This window comes from Cucumis melo, chromosome 7 (assembly GCF_025177605.1).
Source record: "Cucumis melo cultivar AY chromosome 7, USDA_Cmelo_AY_1.0, whole genome shotgun sequence".
In the NCBI taxonomy this organism is placed as follows: Eukaryota; Viridiplantae; Streptophyta; class Magnoliopsida; order Cucurbitales; family Cucurbitaceae; genus Cucumis; species Cucumis melo.
The window spans coordinates 27,845,781-27,869,813 of NC_066863.1; the positions used below are offsets into that span (position 1 = coordinate 27,845,781).

A 24,033-nucleotide genomic window follows, 5' to 3' on the forward strand; every position below is an offset into this window, starting at 1 on the left:
AAAAGGTCAAAAATTAACTCCATGGATAAAATATAAATACGTTGTCAATTTGATCGCTTTTAACAAATCCTTAAATAAAATTTCAATTTCATCTTAGCTTTGCTTAGGCTTTGGTAGTTGCAAAATTTTGAAAATTTTACTCATTTGATATATTTCTTTTTTACAAAATAAAATTATATAAACATCTAATAAATTAAATATCTACCGAAACTTTCTAGATATAGCAAAATGAATCAGTATATAAAATATAACAAAATTCTATATTCTAACAATAATAGATATTAATAGACATCGATAAAAATGTATCAATATTTATAATAAAATTGACAGATTAGATATCGATAGAATATAAAATTTTACTATGTTTATAAATATTCGACTAGTTTATTATTATTTTTCATTAATTATGACTAAGAATTTAAAATTACTTAAAATTAAATACTCACTTTTGGATTCCTACAAAGAGAATAGAGGTAGTAATTTTTTTTTTAATGGGTAGAATTTACAAAATAAGTCATAACCTAAGAAGCCAATCATGAGAAGAAAAGTATACAATCGATAGTTGTTGAAATAAATATGATAATAATTTTATTGTATTCTAAAGTTTTGGAATCTGAATATATTTGAAAGATTCCTCACCCAAAATTCATAGTGGAAAAGCTAAGGGACAGTTTTTTCTTTCCTGTGGATTGAAAAGCCATTGAAAACTACACATTCGAAAAATTTGACAATTTCTTTTCAATTTTGTAGTCCTTTGTTTTGGTCTTTGAATTTCATTTTCATCAACAGGGCAATGTTTGTGTATTATTGCTTTATTTTTCTCTCGTCAATGTCCTCCTAATAGCTGCAAAATCAGATTGTAAATACCCCTGTCGCAGCCAACCACCACGAACACACAAATCATTAAAATAGATATAAGTTTGATCTCTTGTATCGAACTAGACTGAGATTAGAAGTTCATGTAATCTATGAAAGAGTCTAGAGTGAGCTCATAAATGCATGAGAGAGCCTATAATCTAAGAAAGAGTAAAGTCGAACAAATCAAAAGTTGGCAACTATTTCAAGTAATAGAGTTGCACATGTCGTAAGTATAATGTCTAGACACTTTTCATGGGTTATCTAGGTGTTGTTGTAAATATATGTGTGTTTGTTATAGAATATCAAATCTTATCGGAATCACTTATCAGTGCCTATGATTTGATGCGGATCCGTGCTTAATTTTTTTTTATTTTGCATAGCACAATCGAACTGTTTTCTTTTAAGATATAAATTTATGATTGATCTATTTTTTAGTATATACATATATAATGATTTTACTAATACAACACAAACTTATAATTAACTATATATTTTATTCTTATATACTTATGCTTTTTTTAAAAAAAAAAATCAATATATGTCGTCCCTAAGTTTTTTGAATATATTACTTAAAACTTCAAACTAACAGTGAAATTTGTCATCATGTATATCTTCAGTGCATTTGTTGCTTCCTTCATTTTATTTATAAAAGTTTAAGTTTTAAATTCACCAAACTAATTAGTTTTGAGTTTTAAATAATGAGACACAAAATAAGTTCAAATTTGTAAATTAAGTTTTTATTTTTGTCGAGCCTTCATTTAGCTGTTGAGTCCAACATTAAGGTCATGGTGAAATGTATCCGCTCATTGAATTTTGCTTCTTCCCCTTTTAGCTTGATTTATGCTAAAATTTATGATTTCATGTGTTGATTAAAATTTGGCGATCCACGTACTCTTTTATCATGTTCTAGTTGTTGGTCCTAGTCCTTTCTTCTATGTAATTATGCTATTGTTTGTTTTTTTCTAAAAAAATCTATTTACAAATAAAACTTTTTCTCACTTTAAAATATTTTCTACCTTCTTTAAAATTAGACTTTGAATCAAATCAAGTGGATTTTGGTTAAATTTTAATATATCTTGAAATCACAACTAGGAACTTTAAAATCTACAATCACACCCGAGAAGTTTTCAACGTTTTCACCAAAATTATATGATCTACTTAACCGAAATACTCGTACTTATTTAATTAATCTCCAACAATTGTCATAATCAATCAAACCCTAATTTATATATTTTTATTTACGTTAAATTTAGATATCTACACACTTCAATTATATAACATCATCAAATTTAAACGAAATGTTCTAATTAAAAAACATTAACGAGAAATATTATAATCTAAAAACTTAAATAAACTTGAAGTTTAAGATTGGTATTACATTTTGTATTAATGTATATTAATTACTAAAGAAATCAAAATCAAAGTGATCGTAATTCTTATATAGATACGTAAACAAGTAGAAGTGGAAATGCAACTTTGCTTTCAAAGACAGCTTACCCATTTTTCTAAAACAAAAATAATATTCAAATTTCAACCACATGTTTTGTATAGTTGAATGAGGACAAATTTGAGGTGACCAACACACAACATGTTTAATGGGTTTTTTATATTCCATGTCTAATTTGCCAACCCAAAACATCCCCACCTTGCAATATCAAGTTTATAACTTCTTATCGTATAGTGAAAAAAGGTCGTACTTAACAGGTCAACGAGAGCTTAACTCAACTTTCAACTAATAATCACGAATCTATAGTTTAAAATCTTTCAATCTCCCGTTGAAGTTTTGAATTTGATTTCATTTTTTTTTATAAGTTTCAAAATGTTAATGATTGAGATTTGAGTTTTTATTTCAATTTGGTCTTTAGATTTTGAGATGTAAAATTTTGTTTTAATTTTTAGTTAAATACACACTTTTAGTTGTTGGTTATTATTAAGTATTTGATAATAATTACAAAGTGTATGTTTAAATTTATTTTTAACAGCGAAGAAAAGTCAATTAATAACAATTCTTTGACTTTGTTAAAATTAATCAATAGGACATTGATCCTACAATGAAAAGTGAGTATTCAATAGAAAGAAAAGGTTGAAAGTGGAATTTTGAAATTTCAAGAGTAAAATCAAAATTGTAACATTTTGAAACATGAGAACTAGAATGAAACTGAACTCGAAATTTAAAGGACTAAATGTGTAACATTTTAATACTTATAGACTATAAACCAATACAGTTAGACCCAATGATTTAAAAAATGTTTTTTTTTTTTCTAGTCAACCCTTACATCAAATCAATTTATCAATTCGAGTATAGTTAAATAAACTAGATACGTGACCAACTCCTATATAAAAATTGATTGTTTAATCATTCGTCGCAATTGTTGAACTAAAATGAATATGCCAACATTTATTGAATAAGCATGTCATGATGTCAATAACATAGACCATAGATAAAGAGATGCAACAAAAATAAATTAAAATTTAGGATGAAAATAGCTAGACAAACAAGTAAGGTCTAATTTGTAATTTGCACCAAAAAAAAAAAAAACTAAACTTTTTGTTAATCTCAATTTATATTTAGTTATACCCTTTAAATTAATTAGGCATCAATAAGTGCTAATGCTCAACTAAATTAAATTTAGTAGTTTGGAATCAAAAGAAAATATTTTAAAAAGTCCATACTAATATTTAATTATGACATCAAATACAAAAACAGTATTATATGAAAGATATTTTTAGATGGTCAAACACAACTATGCTACTAAATTAATTAATATAATCCAACTCAACTTGAGATTAGAGTAAACAAATTGAATTAGGGTGTGAATTAACTTTACATGTTGCAATCAGATTAATTAAAAAAAAAAGTGTATCTTAGAGTATAATTTAAATTAGTGATCACAAAAGTATGTAAGTGGGGAAAGCTTTAATTTGCAAAGCGTGTGGACTATAGAATCAAAGCATATAATAAAAAAAAAAAAAAAAGATTAATGATGATGATAATAATATTGAAGATACCAATCTTGGGGTTTGTAATATTGTATATTATGATGAACATGGGCTTCATTACCAATTGAAGTGGATCTGGGGGAATCACAGCCGTCCATCTTGATTCCTATCTAAGATTTTGATTCCCCATCAAGATTCTTTGGTTTGGTTTGAAAATATTCTCCAATTTCTTTTCTATTTTATTGTTGTTATTGTTGTTGTGGGAATTGGATTACAAAGAATTTGAGCTTTGTCAGAGAGAATCGTGATGTTCAAAAAGATAGTATCGCTATCCAATAAACAATGTTTTAGTGACGATTACGTCGAGATTAAAGTTAAACCAGGGACTATTTGTTAAAAATTTATGCAAATTTAAGGGATTGAAGTGTCTATTTGAAAAATCGAAGATAAGAGTGTACAGTGTGAAGTTTCTCTCTCTGTTTTATATATATATCTTCTAACTTGGCTAAATGTTATGTGTGTAGAAGACATGTCAAAATGACGGTCTGGACAAAAAGTGTCAAATGTTCGAAATTTTCGATCTTAAAATAATTTTTAGTCAAATTTGTCGAATAGAATAAAACTAAGAAAAAAAAAGTCAAAGCGTAGTTCAATGACAAATATTCTCTTCTTTCTCGATTTTCTTTTTTACTTTACATGACAAGAGAATCTAAAAAGTAAATGACATGAATGAGTTTCGATAGTGTGATTTTCATTCCCATGCCACCCACTATTGGTAAAAAGGTTGAAGTCTACTCATATTCTTTTTATTGAATTTGGAACCTTGAATTGCCACTAGCTTTTAGACACAAATCGGTCGTAGAAAGAAAGATATCTCACAAATCACCCATCAGTGATGAAAAATATATAATAAAAATAAGTTATAAATTGCAAAACTATTTCAGTCGTAAAATATTTACAAATCTAGCAAAACTTTATAATATATATACGATAGACGCTGGTAGACTTATATCATATCTATCGATCTTCGTAAATATTTTGGTTTATTTTGTTATATATTTGAAAACAAATTTTGAAATTTGAAATTAAAAATTCAAATATGTTTTTTTTTTAGGAATTACATAAATTTGTGAAGAATACATAAACCATTTAAATTCTTCCCCACAATTTTCCTTTTTCTACCGGGAGATTGGGCTTTGGGCCCCGAAAACAAATGGGCTTTTTATATTGTTATTCACAGGCCTCATAGTTGGGCCCATTGTTAGCTGTTAAAGCCCAAAGTTTTGTTTCTTGGTTTAAGACTTTAAGTTGATAGCTTTCGGTTTTGGTTGTGATAGAGGCCATTAAGAGCCTCCCTTCTTAGCCTGTGTAGCATTTATTAATAACATTCCATTTTCATCTAAAATAGCATATGCTTTCTTATTTTCTTTTCCCTTTTCAGTTCGTATTTGTTTTGGTTGGTAAATTACAGATTTGATATAGTTTGTGGTATCTTGAAAATTTATCTACACAATTTAAGGGTTAGAGCTCTATTGTATGAGAAGTAATTATGATATTGATTTTGTTGTTAGTTTTCAATATTTTATGTTGTTTTTCTTGACTCTTCGATTATAATCTTCACGTTTCTTAAAAAACAACATTTATTTTCGGTCGATTTTTAAAATGCGAAGTTTTGATTTTTCGGAACCTACTTTTTATAGTGTTCGAAACATGAATTGGTTTTTCAAAAAATATTAATAGGAAAGTAAACAACAAAATTTTGGATTTGTATGTTGGAAGGGTTGTAAGCTTGGTTTTAAAAAATGACTGACGAAAGTCTTATGTGTAGAAGTATTGTTTTTTTTTTTCTTACAACTTTTCTTATCGTGATTTTCATCTTTTTAAAGGCAAGAACACAAAAGCGAGTTATTAATGACTACTCTTTTGCCACCGTTCAAAACTTAACTAATTAGATCATGTTTATTGTACTTGTAATGATGGTAATTGTATATGGTTCCAATTGATGTATCAATCGTAACGAGCCTCAATCGTACACAAAAATGAATTATTTTTTTTATTACGTTTACTCGTACACTTTTGCAATTATGATTTAATTGCAACTAACGTTGTATACTTTGTATTTGTAACATTATTTTCCTTTTATGGTTACAATTACAATTTTAGGGGCATTTTGGGTAAGTATTGTCCCATACCATAATAACTGTATTTTTCATATAAATAATATTTTGCAATTTCCAACTAGCTAAAATTAACTTTGTTTCAAAGTTCCCATCGACTATATGCTATATGTTTTACAATATGACATTCATCGTTCTTTTTAAAACTATTTATACAGTGTTTAGTATTTTATTATAAAATTAAAATAGTTTGCACCTATTACAATTCAACCATAATAAACAACTTATAATCTTAAACGTGTCCTTAGGATTAATCGATAACAATATCTATAATGGTTATAATAATGGTATCAAAATTGTTAACGAGCCCAGTGTTTTTTAAAACATAGTCACACCGATTACTCTCAACTCAACAAATTAAATTAAATTTGTTGATCATATGAATGCGAATCTCCACATTTAGTAAACACATATAAACAACCGTCGTAATTAATTTGGTCTTAATTTATAGATTACCATTGATGAATTATTACGTTTATTTGAGTACCATAAGTTGCAGTTTCAAATAAAGACCTAAACGAATATATGTGGGTATGTACATATGTGTGTGTGTGTGTGTGTGTGTGTGTGTGTGTGTGTGTGTGTGTGTGTGTGTGTGTGTGTGTGTGTGTGTGTGTGTATGTGTATATTATATTGTGGGTATGTACATATGTGTGTGTGTGTGTGTGTGTGTGTGTGTGTGTGTGTGTGTGTGTGTGTGTGTGTGTGTGTGTGTGTGTATGTGTATATTATATTGTGAAACAATGCTCAAATTTTGTTGTTTTGCTATTGCTTCTACGTTCAGTTTGAAAAATTAAGGGGAAAAAAGAAGGAAGAAATAAAAGAAAAGAAAAGGAAAAAGAGACGAGAGAGAGATGAAAGGAAACGGTCTGTTGCGTAAATGGCGAGGGAGATTCTCTTCCCCAACCTCTACACAAACCTAAGTTCAAAACCTATTTGCGAATTTCACAGATCTCTTATGCTCTTCCTTATTCAATCCAACTTCTCATCAAAATTCTTCATTCTCTCTATCATGTGATTCATTTTGATGCCAACCATCCATTGATTGCTTATTCATTTCCCTTTTGTTCATGCCATGCCACATTTCTTTTCTTCATCTTTCATTCTATCCACAAGTGTTTCTTCTACTTCTTTCTGCCTACAGCGGGTTTCTTCAAGAAAAGGCTACAGCCCAGGTTATCATTTTTTGTTGTGATTACTGATTTTCCGTTCCTAGAGTTGGTTATTTCCTTAATTTACTCTGGGGCAATTAAACTACTACTCATTTAACTTGTTCCTTGCTGCAGTATTGACGTTTATTCGTTTGTTTTTCCCCGGGCAATGGTAGCAGAGGTGGTTGAATCAAGGAAGAAGGGTGGTTTTGGGTTTTTTGGATTGTGATGTCTTGTGGTGGAGAAGCTGGTAAGCAATGGACTTGTGCAAAAGCCGGCGCTGCCAGTTTGCAGAAAGTGGGTTTGATTGTGCGAGATATTGGCGAGCCATGCCTTTCACAATCGCCCATAAAGGTTGTTATAACTGTAAGACTCTCATCAACTATGCGTATGAACGTGCCTAAACTGATTGTCGTGTCCTGTTTCTTTCCTTATCTCTTCGGTTTATTTATGTTTCTTTCTTTTCTTTTTGGGTTAAAGTGTCTAAATTTTATTGGTCAAGGACCATAGTTGTTTGGTCTGTATTTCATCTAAAGCTTCCGTCCATCTTTTTGTAATTCTTTAGCGCATACTTTGGTTTTTATTTAATTATTTTTGTAATTCCACTGTACTAATAAAACGAAAAAATCAATGTTTCTCATAAGGAAAAAAAAAAAAAAAAAAAGTTTTAGTCCAACTTTCAGTGATGTGTACAATGTAAGTAGAGTGTTGTAGATTACAATTTATCATCCAAGTGCAAATCAGTTAATCTTAATCTGTATTGATAATTTCAGGCATGGGTAGTATCCTACAACTTGTCTTCTACCTTTTCGGATAGAAATAGGTACCAGGGGCCCTCTTGTCCTTGGCAATTGATGTCTCCCGATAGTTGAACTATAAGATTCTTTCATTGGTATTCGGTGCTCTACTATTCCAAAGATTCTCGAAGGACTGCCATACTATATTATTCATTATGGAGAGGAACATGGAGACAAGATAACTATTACTGATAATTATTCCTAGCAAGTAGACCATTTGGCAATATTATCGTTGTCTTCAGAATATAAGCATAACAAAAACATAACAGAAGGACTGTGCACTAATATAACACTAGTAGCCCAAGAAATCATACTTGCAAACTTCCCACGGCCCACTAACGAGGTTTCCTTGGCCAATTCCCTTATTTCTCTTCGAATAAGTATTCACTAATAGTGACCAAACAACTTTGTCGACTCAAAGACACTTTGTCCTCGAGGTGGAACTTGGGGAAATTGCTTATGCATTTTGTCAAAGGATTCCCATGCCACTTCAAACTTCAACTGGTTATTCTAATGGTAAAGCCCTCCCATTTATAGTCTCAATAAATGGTTAAGATGTCAAGGGTTCAACCCATAGTGACCACGTGCCTAGGAATTAATTTCTTACAAGTTTTTATGACACCAAAATATTGTAGGGTCAGGCGGGTTGTCCTATGAAATTAGTCGAGGTGTGCATAAGCTGGTTTGGACACTCACGAATGTAAAAGAAAAGATAAAGCTCTCGTAATTAGCATCCACTCATTGCATCATATTGCCAAAACATCCTTGGGTTTCTTATAAATTTGTGGCGGAGTGGTTTTCATGTATGTGTTTGCCCTTGTGGTTGGTTTCAACAAGGAGACATGAAAACCAGCGTGTATTAATGTTTTTGAAGGCAATTTTAGGGAGCAACTTGGCCCATCTTTTCCAAGACCTTTTACTAGTAGATTTCTTTATAAAGATGTGACGAGGACGCTGTGGATGTGTCAATTTAGTTTCAGATGAAAATCTGCCATAGGATTTTTTTTGGATGCTTTGAAGGGGTGTTGAATGAGCAACATTTTGATCCATTTGATATTACTCAGACCTATGATGTTGATTATTTAGAAACTTTTTTTCCCGTTGCTAAGTTGAATACTATTAGAGTCCTACTATTTGTTTCTGTAAACAAATATTGGTCTCTATATCTGCTGGATGTTAAGAATGTTATTTTGAATGGAGACCTAGTGGAGGAAGTTTACATGAGTCCCCGCCTGGATCTGAAGCCCAGTTTGGTCAACATGTTTGTAAACTCCAAAAATCTTTATACAAGAGTTGCATAGAGTGTGGTTTAACAGGTTCCATACCTTTGTCAAGGGTACAGTCAGGGGCACTTTGATCATACTTTATTTACAAAGGTTTCGAAGACTAGAAAGATTGTCGTTTTGATAGTGTATGTGGATAACATTGTTTTGTTTGGAGATGATTAGCCAGAAATCAGTCAACTTAAGCAGAGAATGAGTGATGAATTTGAAATCAATGATTTAGAAAATATGAAATATTTCCTTAGAATGGAGGTGACCAGATCTAAAGAAGGCATCTCCGTGTCTTAGAGAAATACACCCTTGATTTGCTTATTGAGATTGTTATGTTGGGATACCGTCCTGCTGACACTTATATTGAATTCAACTATAAACTAGGAAACTCTAATGATCAAGTTCCAAATGATAAAGAACAATATCAGTGCCTTGTGGGTAAATTAATTTACTTATCTTATACTCGTTCTGATCTTTCCTTTGCTGCGAGTGTTGTCAGCCAGTTTATGCAGGCTCCTCATGAGGCACACATGGAAGCTGGAACACATGGAAGTTGTCAACAAAATTCTAAGATACTTGAAAACGACACCTGGTAAAGGGTTGATGTTTGGAAAGATAGACAGAAAAACCATTGAGGCATATAGTGACTTAGACTGCGCAAAATCTGTTGTTGACAGAAAGTCTATCTTCGGTTATTGTACCTTTTTATGGGGTAATCTTGTTACTTGGAGGAGTAAGAAGCAAAGTGTTGTGGCCAGGAGTAGTGTTGAGGCCAAATACCGAGCTATGAGTTTGGGAATATGTGAGGAAATTTGGCTCCAGAAAGTCTTGTCTGATCTTCATCAGGAGTGTGAGACACCAATGAAGTTTTTTTGTGATAATAAAGCCGCTATTAGTATTGCTAACAACCCAGTTCAACATGATAGAACTAAACATGTTGAGATTGATCGACATTTCATCAAAGAAAGACTTGAGGATATGCATTTCATACATCTTTCGAGCCAATAGGTTGCTGATGTTCTCACCAGGGGGATTTTCAGACCAAACTTCGACTTTTGTGTAAGCAAGTTGGGTCTCATTGATATTTACGTTCCAACTAGAGGGGGAGTGTTAGAATTAGTGGGTTTGGTCCATAGGGTATTTAAGGAAAGATTTACCCTAATCCCTATTTTTTTTTCCTTTTTTACCTCATTGTGTGTTCTATTTATTCTCCTTCATTGTATCTATTGTAAATCATCAGAAAATAATAATAACTAAAATATCGTGGTTTTTCTCTCGATACTCAGATTTCCACGTAAGTCGGTTTTTCGTGTTTTTTTGCTTTCAATAACATTAAATGTATTGCTTAACTCTAAATAACCATTCATCAGGACCTGTTCCATTAAAGACCAACATCTTTATTTTCTTGAACTTAATTCAATCGCGTTTCCCTTCTTCCTCTTTCTTACGAGATGATTCTCCCCCATCCATTTCATCAGGTGGTACTAGGTTTTTCTATATTTCCAGGTCCTTGATTTGTAAGAAAACTTCCTTACTAACAATCATATTGCCAAACAACTGGCCGCAGTGGCAAAATATTGCCATATTACTGAGAAACAAGCTAAGGAAAACATTACTGACAAACTTCACCGTGTCTCTAATCATAGGGTTGCCTCCCTTAGCCAATTCCCTTGTTTGATGTATTATGATGTGATGCTGTTAGGATATCAACCTAGTTGAGATGCTCGGGTGCACCTCTTGATCCCTATTTGCTGATTTTGGTATTCATCTTTTGTATTTAAGTTTTATACTTTGAGCAATAGTCTCAGTTCATCATTTCAGTGAAGAGGTTTGTTTCCATTTAAAAAAAAAGTATTCACTATTGGTGACCGAACACGGTATTCGTAGTTGTACTTTGCACAATGATACTTTGTTTTTGAACTAAAATATGTAATAATCTAAAATATTCTGAATATTATTTTAGTTTGAAATTGTTTCCTTTCTTTTGATCGTTATTTGTATCATATAGAAAACACAATTTTTTTTAGATGTTTAGTTACGACTACAATATCTTTTCTGCATGATTTCTAATGCAGTTTGAATGACAATGATATTTTATTTATTAGCATTCATGCAAAATTTGGAGTGCTGTTCTCATGGTGCAGGTAAACAGAATGCTCAAGCCAGAGAAGTGGCTGGCTGCATTTGATAGTGATGGAAAGGCTCTTGGTTTTCAGAAGACACTCAAATCAATAGTTTTGGGGGTATGTGTTGTCTTACCATGAAAAAATGTCGAGATTCTATCTTAAAAGGTTATTTCTTAGGTTTTCCCCTCTTTTTTAAACTTCCATTAATGTAACTCAAATCTTTTAGAATTCTTGAGTTAAAATCTTTGTTGTCTAATACTTCAATTACAACCTAGGGACCTGCTACAGGCCAGCCTTGGTGTCATTGGCAACAGTAACTAAGCCAATGTCAGCAGTAAAACTAAAAGACTAAAAAGTTACAGCATTGGTAAAAGAACTAACAGTAACTAACCGATAACTTGGCTGTTAACAGCAGCAAAAGACTAACTCTAAATGCAACAATACGAGAAGACTAAAGCCACGATCAAGCCTTCAGTAAATAGGCAAACAACTAAGAGAGGTAGAGAGGCAGTACACTACATCAATTCCTATTTCCCTCCTAAAGCTAACTCATTCTCGAGTTAATTAAACAGCCAAATGAAAACCATCTGTGGCACGGTAAGGGTTTTTTTTTTTCTTTTTTTCTTTTTCTTTTTTTTGAAAATGAAACATTTCATTGATTGAATGAAAGCGGAGTGATTTTGAAGTGTGGGGGCAACCTTGTAGGCGTTGAACATTCAACAATAGGAAAAGGCCCAATTTTCTTTGGATGAAGCTTGCATGAACACTCAGAAGGCAGCCTAGGCTTTCTTAAATGAACCATCATAAGATCCCGAACTTTAAAGGATTGAGGGTGACAATCCTAATGAACATCTGATGTAGAAGGTAATGTAGCAAGGTCCACAGTTAAGCAAGGAATCTTAGGATATAGACAAACTAATTCAATTGGTGACTTTGTAACCTATTGCACATATGATTATAGGCAAACTCTGCTTAAGGTAGTGCAAGGTTCCATTGGCGAGCTTTGTTCCCACAAAGACATCAAATTAAATTACCAAGTGTTTATTTGGTCACTTGTGTTCGCCATTGGTTTGAGGATGCCTGGCTGTCCTCCACTTTCCTCACCATAGCTAGACTTCAGCTTCTGTAAGATAATATAAGGGATGTAAAGTTACATTTTTCTTGATATCTTTCCATCTAAGAGATGGGCGATGTGATGTTGCTTGAACTCGGCTAAATTGTAATGTGCACTTGGCTTATGGAACCTCTTGGAGCAATAATCAGCCATGGAACAAGTTTCTTGAGTTCAAGGTTGGTATTGATCATGGAGCAATTGCTTATTGTTCACAGGGTGAAACCAACTTTACATTACTTTCAACCTCTTTGGCCAAGAAGTTTATTTATTAATTGTTTTTTTAAAATTCATTCTCTCTCTCTCTCTCCTTTCCTTTCTTTTTCGGAAAGAAGCAACAGGAAAATTTCATTGGAAAATTAAAAAAAAAAAGAAAAATTTCATTGGAAAAATGAAAAAGACTAATGCTCCAAAGGTACAGTGCTTCACTAAATAATGCTGAGTGCCTTTTCATGCCCCGCCATGTGGAGTCTCTCCTCCAGCTTCTTATCTTTGGAAAGTCTGTCAAAGAACGATTCTACTTCACTGGGCCAATCCAAGAAGGTCTCAACATCGTCAACGAAATGTTTGTTTCTTATATAAAAAAAAAAGGTCTCAACATCAAACTTGCCACTAAAAGTAGTTCCAGGACAATCGTCCTCTTTTCCCCTTGATTTTGTGATTATGCATTGCTTGTAATGTATCAATATATCAACTATGAATTGTTTAAATTTAACGAGAAGAGAATGACAAATTGGCATTAATTACATATGATGTTGAAAAATAAACCAAGTGAAAGAAATACAACAGGAGTTGACAATATGAGTCATGTTTTTTTTTCTCCATTGGCTAGCTTTGTCCAAATTTCATTGACATGAAGTTAAAAGGATTGCTAAAAGACTTGCAAAAAATCTATATAATTAGCAAGGGTAATTTATGGAAGTTAAAAGAAGAATTGCAATGTAGATTTAATTTTTGGGAAGATTTTTTGTCTAATAATTTCATTGCCACTTTTGGATCTTCAGGTGTATATAACGCACGCTTAATTTTCAAAAAAGCTCCTATGGATTTCATAATGCATAGACTTTGATGCAAAATGTCTCCAAATACTAGGAGAAATTTGAGCACCCAAAAGTTCAGGAGCTGAAACCTGAGGAATCTTGAAAATTTTAATTAGCTTGAAGTTTGTTATATGAAAATATGTAGAACTTACCCTGAAGTTTAGTTTCTGTTTAGTTTTTCTTGGGGGTTTGGGTCCAATTTGGAAGAACAGAGGTAGCTCTCTTCGTTTTATAATTGATGGTAGGCAGTGGAATCAACTTCCTACAAAATGCAATGAGTTTTTTGATAAAAGTAAAAAATTATATTATTATTATTATAAATTAAGATTTAACTTTTAGAAGCTTGAAGGGGAGGGTGAATAGCTGATCATTTTTTGTTTTGTTTCTTGGGAATTTATAGACGCTCAGCATTAGAATGTTAGGGAATTAGATGCTTGTTGCCCCTGGACGATTGTGTGCATTTGGATTTCTTTTAGGAGACTGCTTGAGAATATTTTAACTGCATTTGTTTTGCCAGATTTGTTTATGACAATGCATTTATTTTTAAAACGGAAACAAGCCTCTTCATTGACTAATTCTTCCTTGTCTATGAGAGTACATTATAATTATAACTATATGTGAATATACTAAGTTAACCATTATTGGTTGACCTCGGGGTAAACAAGGCGTTAAATCTGAATAAATGACTAGGTGGTCATGAGTTTAAGCATGCTGACCTCTATTTAGGAATTAATTTCCTATAAGTTTCCTTGGCACCCAAATGTTGTTGGGTCAGATAGGTCACCCTATGAGAGTAGTTGAGGTGCAGATAAGCTAGTCCAGACACTCACGAACATAAAAGAAGTGAATACATTAAATTTAATTATTTTTTATGTAAAATTTAGTAATTATTATCTATAAAAAATATTTATTATTGATTAGATGATAATTACTTCCATGTAGATCTGTCTCTAGGTCGTAGAGTTGAGTGACGTTTGATCATTGGTCTTTATTTCATTGGAAATTTTATGAGGGCTCTTAGAGAAACTTCTACCATCGGCTAGTTCAGGAAACGTCGGAACTATACCACGTCATCAGGAACATGTCGAGCCTATCCATACTATCTTACTGTCCTTCAATCTACTTAGAAAATTTCAAAATCATGTATGCAGGTCCATTTTCCATTCATTTTTGGCATTAGGAGTGTTTTCATAGGCATTGTTATAATTTCTCTTGTGAACTATATTCATATCAAAAGCATTTTTGATGGGGTAGGAAGCTTAATCAAGTTTATTTAGGTCACATAAATTAAATTCTTCTAGGTGTGGTGTAATAAGGGGGTACTAGAAACTAAAATAGCTTTTTCACCCTGTCGCTGTTGCATTTTGGATTAGAGAAACTTGATTTCCAAGTTATAGGAATTGAAAATTTTCTCTAAAAAAAAAAAAAAAAGCTTATTGTATCTCCCCTTGATTTGAAAGTTATAAACAGCCTTGATTCTGCCTCTTTTAGTGTTCAGAGATTTTTCTGGATAAGTCTCTTCCTTAGATTTGCTCGCTTTGTTTCAGCTCAGGTTCAAGCCTCTTCAGATATGATTGATTTTATTTCCTATGCTTGGTCCTTTTCTTCTCTTTGTATCATTTTGGTATTTTTGGTATTTTACTTTAGTTTCCTTGTATATTGAGCACTAGTATTTTCATCTTATCAATGAAAAATTTTTTCCTTGAAAAAGAAAACAGCCTCGTTTATGCCACACAACATGGACACTTGAGAGCCACTAGTCCTTCCATAAAAGAGTTTTTATCTCCTTTACCGACTTCCATCTTGTGCCATCTACAGCCAAAAGGTCAATAGAGAACTAGGGAAGGGGAGCTATTTAGGTTTTTACCAGTCAGTTATCCATCTCCATAGTGGTTCTTTTCATTCAATAAGCACCAATCCCTGTTTGCAAGGAAGGCCATGTTCCTACACCCATTTGGAAGTGGGTAGGGAGGAAACTTTTCAATCCACAAAAATCACTGTTATCTTCATTTCTGGTGTTTCTGTCGAAGAAAAGAGGACATCTAATAAGCATCTCCAACTTATTCACGACTTTTGTTTACATTTGAAAGCAGACGGCAACCATCTCAATATGATTGATTTTCTTCAGTGCAATCCTCCATACTAATGCTTTGTAGTCTAAAGACAATGAAAGTAAAAACCATATCTTTTTCCATTGCCTGTATGCATTGGTGTGTTGGTTATCTTCGTTTCACGTTTTCCATCTCCATCAAGTTTTATTGAATGATTTGAGGAGCAACTTAATGATACATTGCTAGCTCATCTCTTCGGATTTGGTACCTTCCGAACTTTATTAATTGAATCCTTGTCAAGAATAGGATTGGAAGCCAAGCCTCCAAAAAGGATGTGACTACCCATTGCCACCTGACACCTAATAGCTTTACATGAGTATATGTTTGGTTGTTTCCTCTTCAATTTGGTAACTGTTAACTTGCTCTTTGTATATACTTTCTTATTAAGAAAAGGCCAATTTTATCAAGAAAAATGTGCAAATAACTGAAGTTACAAAAATAAGTACATGGTGTCCAGCTAGTAAGCTAGTCAACAAAATTGTGAGAATAATTACAAAAAAAAATAAAATAAAGAACTTTGGTTTTAAATGTTGAAGACAAAGGAAAAAGACAAATACTACATTTTTCTTTGTATTTGATCACAAAAACAGGTAGTTTTATCGATGCTTCATTGTGTTACTGTGTATGAGAGAAGTTTAATTGTGGTTTGGCAGGGTGTGGATCCGTCTATTAGGGCAGAAGTATGGGAATTTTTGCTTGGTTGTTATGCTGTAGGTAGCACTGCTGAGCACCGAGGCCAACTAAGGACTGCCAGAAGGTTTTTTTACCTCCCTTGAACAAAAGTTCTCCTTTGTCACGTTGGATTATTATCCCATTTTTGTTTAAATTTTCTTCATATTACTTGAAGATGTGAAATTGTGCATGTTCATGGTTCACTATCAAATGAAATGACTGTTAAAAATTTTCATGCAGGGAACGTTACAAGTACCTGATCGAGGAGTGTCGGATGATACATTCTAGCATAGGAACTGGTTCCCTAGCCTACCCTGTGGGTTCTAAAGTTATGGATATGAGGACGTCGTCTAAAGAGGGACCAAGGGAAGCTGAGAATGAAAGTAGAGAAGTTTCTATTCTTAATACTCATACAGTAGAAGATTCTTTTTGTAGGAATAATAATTGTATAGATAAATCATACACATGTGAAAGGGAAAACTCGAATGATTCAGCAGAACTTGCGAGTGTTAGAGAAAGTACAGATAGTGCGGCAGATGGGTCCACCTGTTGTGTCCCCATTTCTGGTCCTTGCAATTGTCATTCCCTAAAACCTGGGAGTGAAGCAGATGGATCGGCAATTGTTACAGAAAATGATTATGATTTTCCTCCTCTACCTGTCATCAACTTGTTTGACAAGGACAACCGTGATAAGAACAAATATTTCCTGCATAATGCCAAACTTTCAACTCAACGTGAATTGAGATTTGAAGATGGCAGCATGCACAGTTTTCAGATAAATAACAATGAAGATTTAGTTATTGAATCAACTGCCTCATCCTCCAACAATGTTTCTCATCCCATTAGCTCTGAAATTGAAATGATACATGTCGATTCCAGCGATCCAGAATTTCAGAATAATAGCTCATGCAATAACGTGAAGCCAAATGCACCAGAAACAGAATACTTAAATGCAACAGTCCACTGTAATAGTGGTACTAGTGAAGATAGAGTATCTGAATGGCTTTGGACTCTGCACCGAATAGGTAAATCTCAGAAAGGAGCAGATTTATGTCTACTTTTGATGTACAGGTCTAATTTTTCTTTATAGTCTTGACTTCTTGGGCTCATATTTTTTATCCAGTGGTAGATGTGGTTCGAACGGATAGTCATCTTGAGTTCTATGAGGATACGAGAAACTTAGCTAGAATGTCGGATATCCTTGCAGTTTATGCATGGGTTGATCCTGCGACTGGTTATTGTCAAGGTTGTGAATTGTTTTTCTTTTTGTATTGGTTTCCTCATCCATGTTTTATACTAATTTAATTTGCTTCAATATCCGGGATTATAAATTATGATTTCAGGAATGAGTGACTTGCTGTCTCCTTTTGTTGTTCTATTTGAGGATAATGCTGACGCATTTTGGTGTTTCGAGATGCTCTTAAGAAGAATGGTACTTGAGTTATGTTGGAAAATATCTTGGGCTGGATTTTCTTATTATCTTTCCCTCTGACATGCTGTTGCAATCTTCCAGCGTGAGAATTTTCAAATGGAAGGCCCAATTCGGGTGATGAAACAGTTAGAAGCATTGTGGAAAATTTTGGAACTTACTGACAGGGAAATCTTCACTCACCTGTCGCATATAGGTGCTGAGAGCCTACATTTTGCATTTCCAATGCTCTTGGTACTTTTTCGTCGGGAGCTATCATTTAATGAGGCACTTTGTATGTGGGAGGTTAGTGTTCTTTTTAGTTCAGCAAATTAGTATCCATTACGTTGTTTTGTAGCATATGGGCAGCTTATGGAGGGATGTTTTCTTTGCAAGATTATAGCATAAATTATGAACTCTGCTAGTATGTTTTCTTTGTTGTATAACCAATAAGCTTTGCGTGCTATATGCTCAACTCTGTTTTACTTTCTGATGATACATGCTGCATTTGTAGTACAAATGTATATGGGAGACTATATGGTATACTGAGCACTTATACTAATAATTAATTACGTAAGACAAGCCTATCTATATCTTCTCACGTCTGTGCAGCTTCTCGTCCAAAACAAAATGGAAACTTTGTCTTTGTTGTCTCTAGCTTTCTTTCGTCCAGGTGCATGATATATGGTATAACAAACTAGTGGCTATGATCATTTGCAACTATTTGTTTTATGACCCAAAACAAGGAAAAGAGGTGAACTTGGGTTTTTCCCCCCTGAATTCATTGCTATCTTTGCTCCAACTAGAATTTTGAGAAAAAATAATATTATATTATTTCTTCAATATTTTGCATCAAACACATAGAAGGTATTCTTTCATTCAAGAAAGTCTGTCTACCTATAAAAAGAATATCTGCCAATAAGGCTAAAATATCTACTAATAAGGAAACTATTACAGATAATGCACAACTAATATTAGAAAAATATAAAGAAAAAAAATTACATTTGTCATTATTGACCATTAGATCAACCCATGGTGGTTATTTTGTATATGGTTACCAGTGTTATAGGAATTATTCAAGGCGTAAGCTTAGAGGCAAGCAGCTCTAAGGTGCCTTGCTTACACCTGTGACACATTAAAAGAGGCGTAACCCTTTGAAGATGGAGGTATAAGACTATCTACTTGCTTCGAGGCTTGAAAGACATAAGCCTCAAGTTTCATTCCCCTACCAATTCCAATTGGTGCGACAAATTCAAATTTCCAACTGGTGGCTTTTGGCAGTATTCAATGATTTCAGCCTTCTTTTCCTTTGTTTATTACATACTACTCAATTTGTATAGATATTTTACCGAGTGTTCATACTTCTTATATATGTAAACATAGATATTTACTGAATGATACACAATAGAATATTGAGTTTCTTTGGACGTCTAGTTTTCCTTAATGGTTAAACTATTGATATTTGATATTGAAGATATATCAACGTATTGATGGATATTTCAATCCTTGCTTAGGGATAAAAGCTCTTTGATACTTGGTGAATGATAAATAATACATTCTCTCAACTCTCACTTTAAGATAAATTACACCACAATGCTTAAATTTGTAATTGGGTTCTTTTTTATATATCTAAGATTGATTTAACATTGGGCAAATTGGTTTTTATTTATGGCTGACCTGAAATGAAACTATAATACCATTTCAATCGTAACAGCTAATTGTCCTTCATTTAGATGATGTGGGCTGCTGATTTTGACGAATCAAGAGCTTACAGTTTAGAGAGTAGTTGTCTGGAAGCATTGACCTTACAACTTCCAAGAGGCTCGGAAGTGGAAATAAGTGAAGGAGACATGGACAATAGTAATATTAACACGAAAGACACCTTACAATCAAATAATGGAAATTTGGAACGTTCATCATGTGACAATGCTGGAATGAAATCAACATCTGCCCACACTTTTTGTGGCTTGACAAGGAATCTTTGTTCAAGGAATGATCCTACAAAGAAGTGCACTGCAATATCATCAACTGAGCAAGGTGATGACGAGCTTCCTGTTTATTGTGTTGCAGCAATCCTTATAATGAATCGCCAAAAGATAATTAGAGAAACACGTTCTATTGATGATCTAATAAAGGTATGTGCTTTTAAATATATTTTATGCTAATTGATTCTGATAGATGTTACCAATTCTTTCTTCCGTGTCATCAATGAAATATCAGTTTAAGTTCTATTCCCTAATATAGTTCTATCGGACATTGTTTAGTACAATGCTTTTCTGATTTGGCTTCACTGTTTCTGTTGTTTGCATTTCTTTTTCTTTAATTAGATGTTGGATGTGCTTAACGAGGATTTTATTTTCTTTTGGAATGAAGTCCCTTTTTGTAACCAGTCTAACTCTACTCTGTTGGAGGTTTTTTTCGGGTCTATCCTTGTGAATTCTTTTGTTTCTCTCAATCAAAGCTCCATTTCTTACCACACGAAGAAAGAAAGAAAGAAAAAAAAAAGCAATCTGATTACTTGGTTAGGCTGGTAATATTTCTTCAAGCTCACAAAATTTGGATTGGAAGAATCCGCTAAATCATCTTTTGTTACAGCCGGTGCAACATAGTTTTTTCTAAAGTTAGGGAGTGCCTTTGTAGGGATGTCCAGCCGCATTATTTTCCTCCTTTCAGTAATCATGATGTAGTAGAGTTAAGGATAAGAATCATGATGTAGTAGAGTTAAGGATAAGTAGGGTCATTTCTTATTAATCTTGGTTATCCTTGGTTAAAATGAATTAACCTAATTTACTTCTAATTGGCATTCTTCTTTGTGTTTATGTGCATATTGTGTATGTTTGCATGTGTTTGATCAAATATCATAAGATGTCTGTAACTTACCATAAGTACCCTAAGAATTTAAACTTTGCGTGTATTTGTGTTTGCTTATGTTTGTGATCATAAAAAAATTAATTATCTGACGTCAGTTCCTTATGGAAGTTTTAAATTACTTTGAAACAAAAAAACCTTTTAATTATTTCAAGTTGCTATTTTATTTCTACCGGCATTGACAATTTTAATTTGACAGATTTTCAATGATAAGATGCTGAAGATTAGTGTCAAAAGATGTATACGTACAGCAATCAAATTGCGGAAGAAATATTTCTCCAAGGTGACATGCAGGTTTAAGTTTTTTTTATTCTAAATCTTGCCGTATCAAGTTTTTTTAAACGCACTGATTGCTTTCAACCCTTTCTTTTTTTATCTTGAAGGGAAAAATGACATTTCTCCATTCACAAACTGAATCAATTATCTTGGTTGATTGTTTATATTAAATTTAGATGCAACATGATACATCCATCCATTGATCCCGGGGTTGATTTTTATTATTCAGTACAAGTTCAGGAAGAATTTCTATTACGGAGAAGTTCATGTTCTTCTTCTCATTGCCAGTTGAAGATCTTTTTGGTGATCAGTGATCACAATGATTTTTTTTCTTTTCTTTCTGAAAAGGAAATAATGAATTGTGAACGTCTAGGAGGATACTTTGAATTGCTCATGTGGCATTATTGTTCATGTTTATGTTTTTATGATGTGATTCTTTTCCAAAAGTTGTTATAGAAGTACTTTGAAACTTGCCCCTTTTCGTATCAGGTAATCAAGAAAAGGAAGCCTCCAATCTCATTATGAGGACTAGAGCTGCACCATTTATATGATGGAACAAAAGTACAGTAATAGCTGTTATGAAACAGTTGATGAAAAATGCGTCGGCAGTTCAAAGATTCAAACTGATGTTTATGCGACTGCCTCTGCTTCAGATTCTTTATTGGTAACTTTACAACTGACTCTCAATGTCTGCATTTATAACGCCCTTTGGATAATAAATACAGTTAACATGTTAATTTGTATATTTATGGATAGTATTATTATAGAACATGATGTAATTAAATAAAAGTTCTAATTATTCCTTTCTCTCTCATATGTTTGAGAGGGTGAAAAATAGAAGTTTAGAGTTCACTCCCACTTAAATCATATGCCTCTTTATAGAGAACTTTTCGTGCGTCTATACAATGTACTTGCTATTTGTTTTGCTTCCCAAACCTCTCTCTGGACATTGAGCGATGAATAAGGGGTCGTTTGCCCTTGTTTAGATGATTATATGCCACAATTAATTTTCCTTCACTGCAGAAACCAATCCCTCTGTTATGCCTTCTTGGTTCTTCAACTCCAAAATATAATGCTAGACTCTCTCCTTGATTGCTTTCTCCTTTCAACTCTAGATTCATCTTCAAGTGGTGGTCATCAAAGGCGTCCTTGATTCCACTACTCAGCTAGCTGCTATTACCTACATTTCTACAAAATTAATCTAGAAATCTAGCTGTCTGTCTATAGCCTATGGGCATCTCAGAACCATAAGAAACAAATCTTGAAAGCTTTTCTTATTTGCTTTAGTGTGTAAATGTTGTGTTCAACATATACAATGATAGAATTACATTCATGTGAATATTCCTCTGATAATTATATTGCTTGTGAGCCCAAACCAATTTCTGGTTAAACATACATCTTTCACATTGATTCATTAGTTTTGATGCAATTACTCGTTTTAGATTCTAATTTCTAATTGACTCATTCTCCCTCTTTTTACCTCATTTTCGTGAGGTCAGTGCAGAGATTATGAAAATGGAAGAAAGAAATATCTTTGCTTTTGTCGTCAACGAGCAATTGGAATTCATTGTACAGGCTTAAGGTTATTGATTTCATTTTCGAATCATTTTTCCTTCAATTATTGTACTGCTGATGGCATCTTAGAAACCTATACATCCTGAGGGGAAGAAGTTAGTGCATTTGATTTTTGATAGCTTTAGCTAGAAAAGCGAAATAGGTGATAAATCGATAGCATGGTCAAAATATTAAGTTACTTATGCACCAAGAAGTTTCAACTGCGAGTAGAATGAGTAGATTGTAGATTTTTCATCCTATAGAGGAATTTGTATTGCCAATTCTTTCTTTGTCATTGAAGGCAACATTTCATCACTCTACTTTTCATATTTTCTTGATGCTAAGTGGTCTTAGTTTTGTATTGAACAATTAATCTATACTACATTCTGGTAGATAATGGAGAGTTCACATGTTTGCTCTGCCATCAAATAGAGGATTGAGTTTTTCTTTCCCCCTTCTAGGGAGTAGAAATTTGCATTATGTCATTTTGCTGGTATAACAATCCCTCACAACAGCAATTTGAAGGGACGGATTTTCCCAAGGTTCGAGTGTTTAGTGGAATAATGTTTTGCATTGCCTCCATAATAGGACAGTTTTTTTTCCCCCCTCTTTTCCTTTTAGGGTAACTTTATTGTTAATATTTGAGGATAAACGTACATGGGATCCAAAATGGGGTATTGGTCTTGGGTCTGATTTGAAAAGAGATTATCTTTATCATGTTTAAAATTAGTCGCAAACTTACTCATTGAAAATTGGTCTGGATTGCTGGAAATAGTATCATATAAAAGTGTAAAAATTTTGAATTATTTAAAAAACGTTATATAGTAATTTTGAATATGATTGATTTACAATTTTGAAATCACTTCCAATTTAGCCTCATTTTTTTAGTAAAATTGTTAATTTTATTTGTAAGAAAATAGATGTTTACGCTCCTATTTAGGCCTACCCTACCCAATGTAATAACCGTTTTGATTTCTCCTCTTTCTAATTTAAATGTATAGTCTAAAGTAATATGTATTTTCAAGAATAGTGAAAGTTTAAAAATAGGTAGTAAAAATTCTCCTTGAAAGCAAAAGGCATGTATGTTTGATCTCGGTCTTTAGTTTTCTATATTTTAATTAGAGTTCATATTTAGATTGAGCGTTTTAGATTCAGTTTATAATAGAGGATTTATTTTGCTTCCTTAGTTTTTAACTCCTCTTTTTTTTATCGTTTTCACGTTTCACAATTTCTTATTTTCGTTCCACTCCCAATTTCTTATTTACTTCATGTTCTAAGTAATTTTTATTAGAGTTATGATAATAAAATTTTAAATAACTCAATCAAATATTTTAGTGGAATTAAGAGGATCAAAATTGTGGAGAAAAATATATCAAATAGAAGCAAAGTTGAGATTTTTGGAATTTTGAATCCATTTTCCTAAACTATATATGTATTTGGTTATCAAACAAATTTGTTTCTCTAAGGAAAAAAAATAAATATAGGTTTATTATATAGTAATATATTTTGACAAATGTTTGATTCAAGTTTTTAAATGTTTAAGAATCGTTTTCCAACCTTTGAACATGAAAATAATTTCACATAATTAATTCATGAATCGGAATCCATGAGGTGGACTAGTTTAAAGGCAAAGAGTTTAGTGGAATTGAATTGAAACCATTGTATTAGAG

At 32.6% G+C, this 24,033-nt stretch overlaps 1 protein-coding gene across 9 annotated transcripts; it reads left to right on the plus strand.

Annotated features, from left to right (window-relative positions):
• The first annotated feature begins 6,702 nt into the window (after positions 1-6,702).
• On the plus strand, positions 6,703-22,904 carry LOC103494612 (uncharacterized). Of its 9 annotated transcripts, none has more exons than XR_007822270.1 (12): positions 6,703-7,150; positions 7,262-7,480; positions 11,342-11,440; positions 16,239-16,342; positions 16,498-17,282; positions 17,381-17,503; positions 17,601-17,689; positions 17,771-17,971; positions 19,399-19,800; positions 20,733-20,816; positions 21,299-21,473; positions 22,309-22,904. XR_007822270.1 is itself a non-coding variant. In XM_051087372.1 (11 exons), the coding sequence occupies exons 2-11, from the start codon at positions 7,355-7,357 to the stop codon at positions 21,332-21,334; spliced, it is 2,061 nt and encodes a 686-aa protein (XP_050943329.1). In that variant the 5' UTR covers positions 6,716-7,150; positions 7,262-7,354; the 3' UTR covers positions 21,335-21,826. The 9 variants fall into 9 exon arrangements, 1 of the variants encoding a protein (XP_050943329.1); XR_007822271.1 differs by having other exon boundaries at positions 6,716-7,150; positions 7,262-7,492; positions 20,733-20,827; XR_007822268.1 differs by having other exon boundaries at positions 6,716-7,150; positions 7,262-7,492.
• Positions 22,905-24,033: the final 1,129 nt, after the last annotated feature.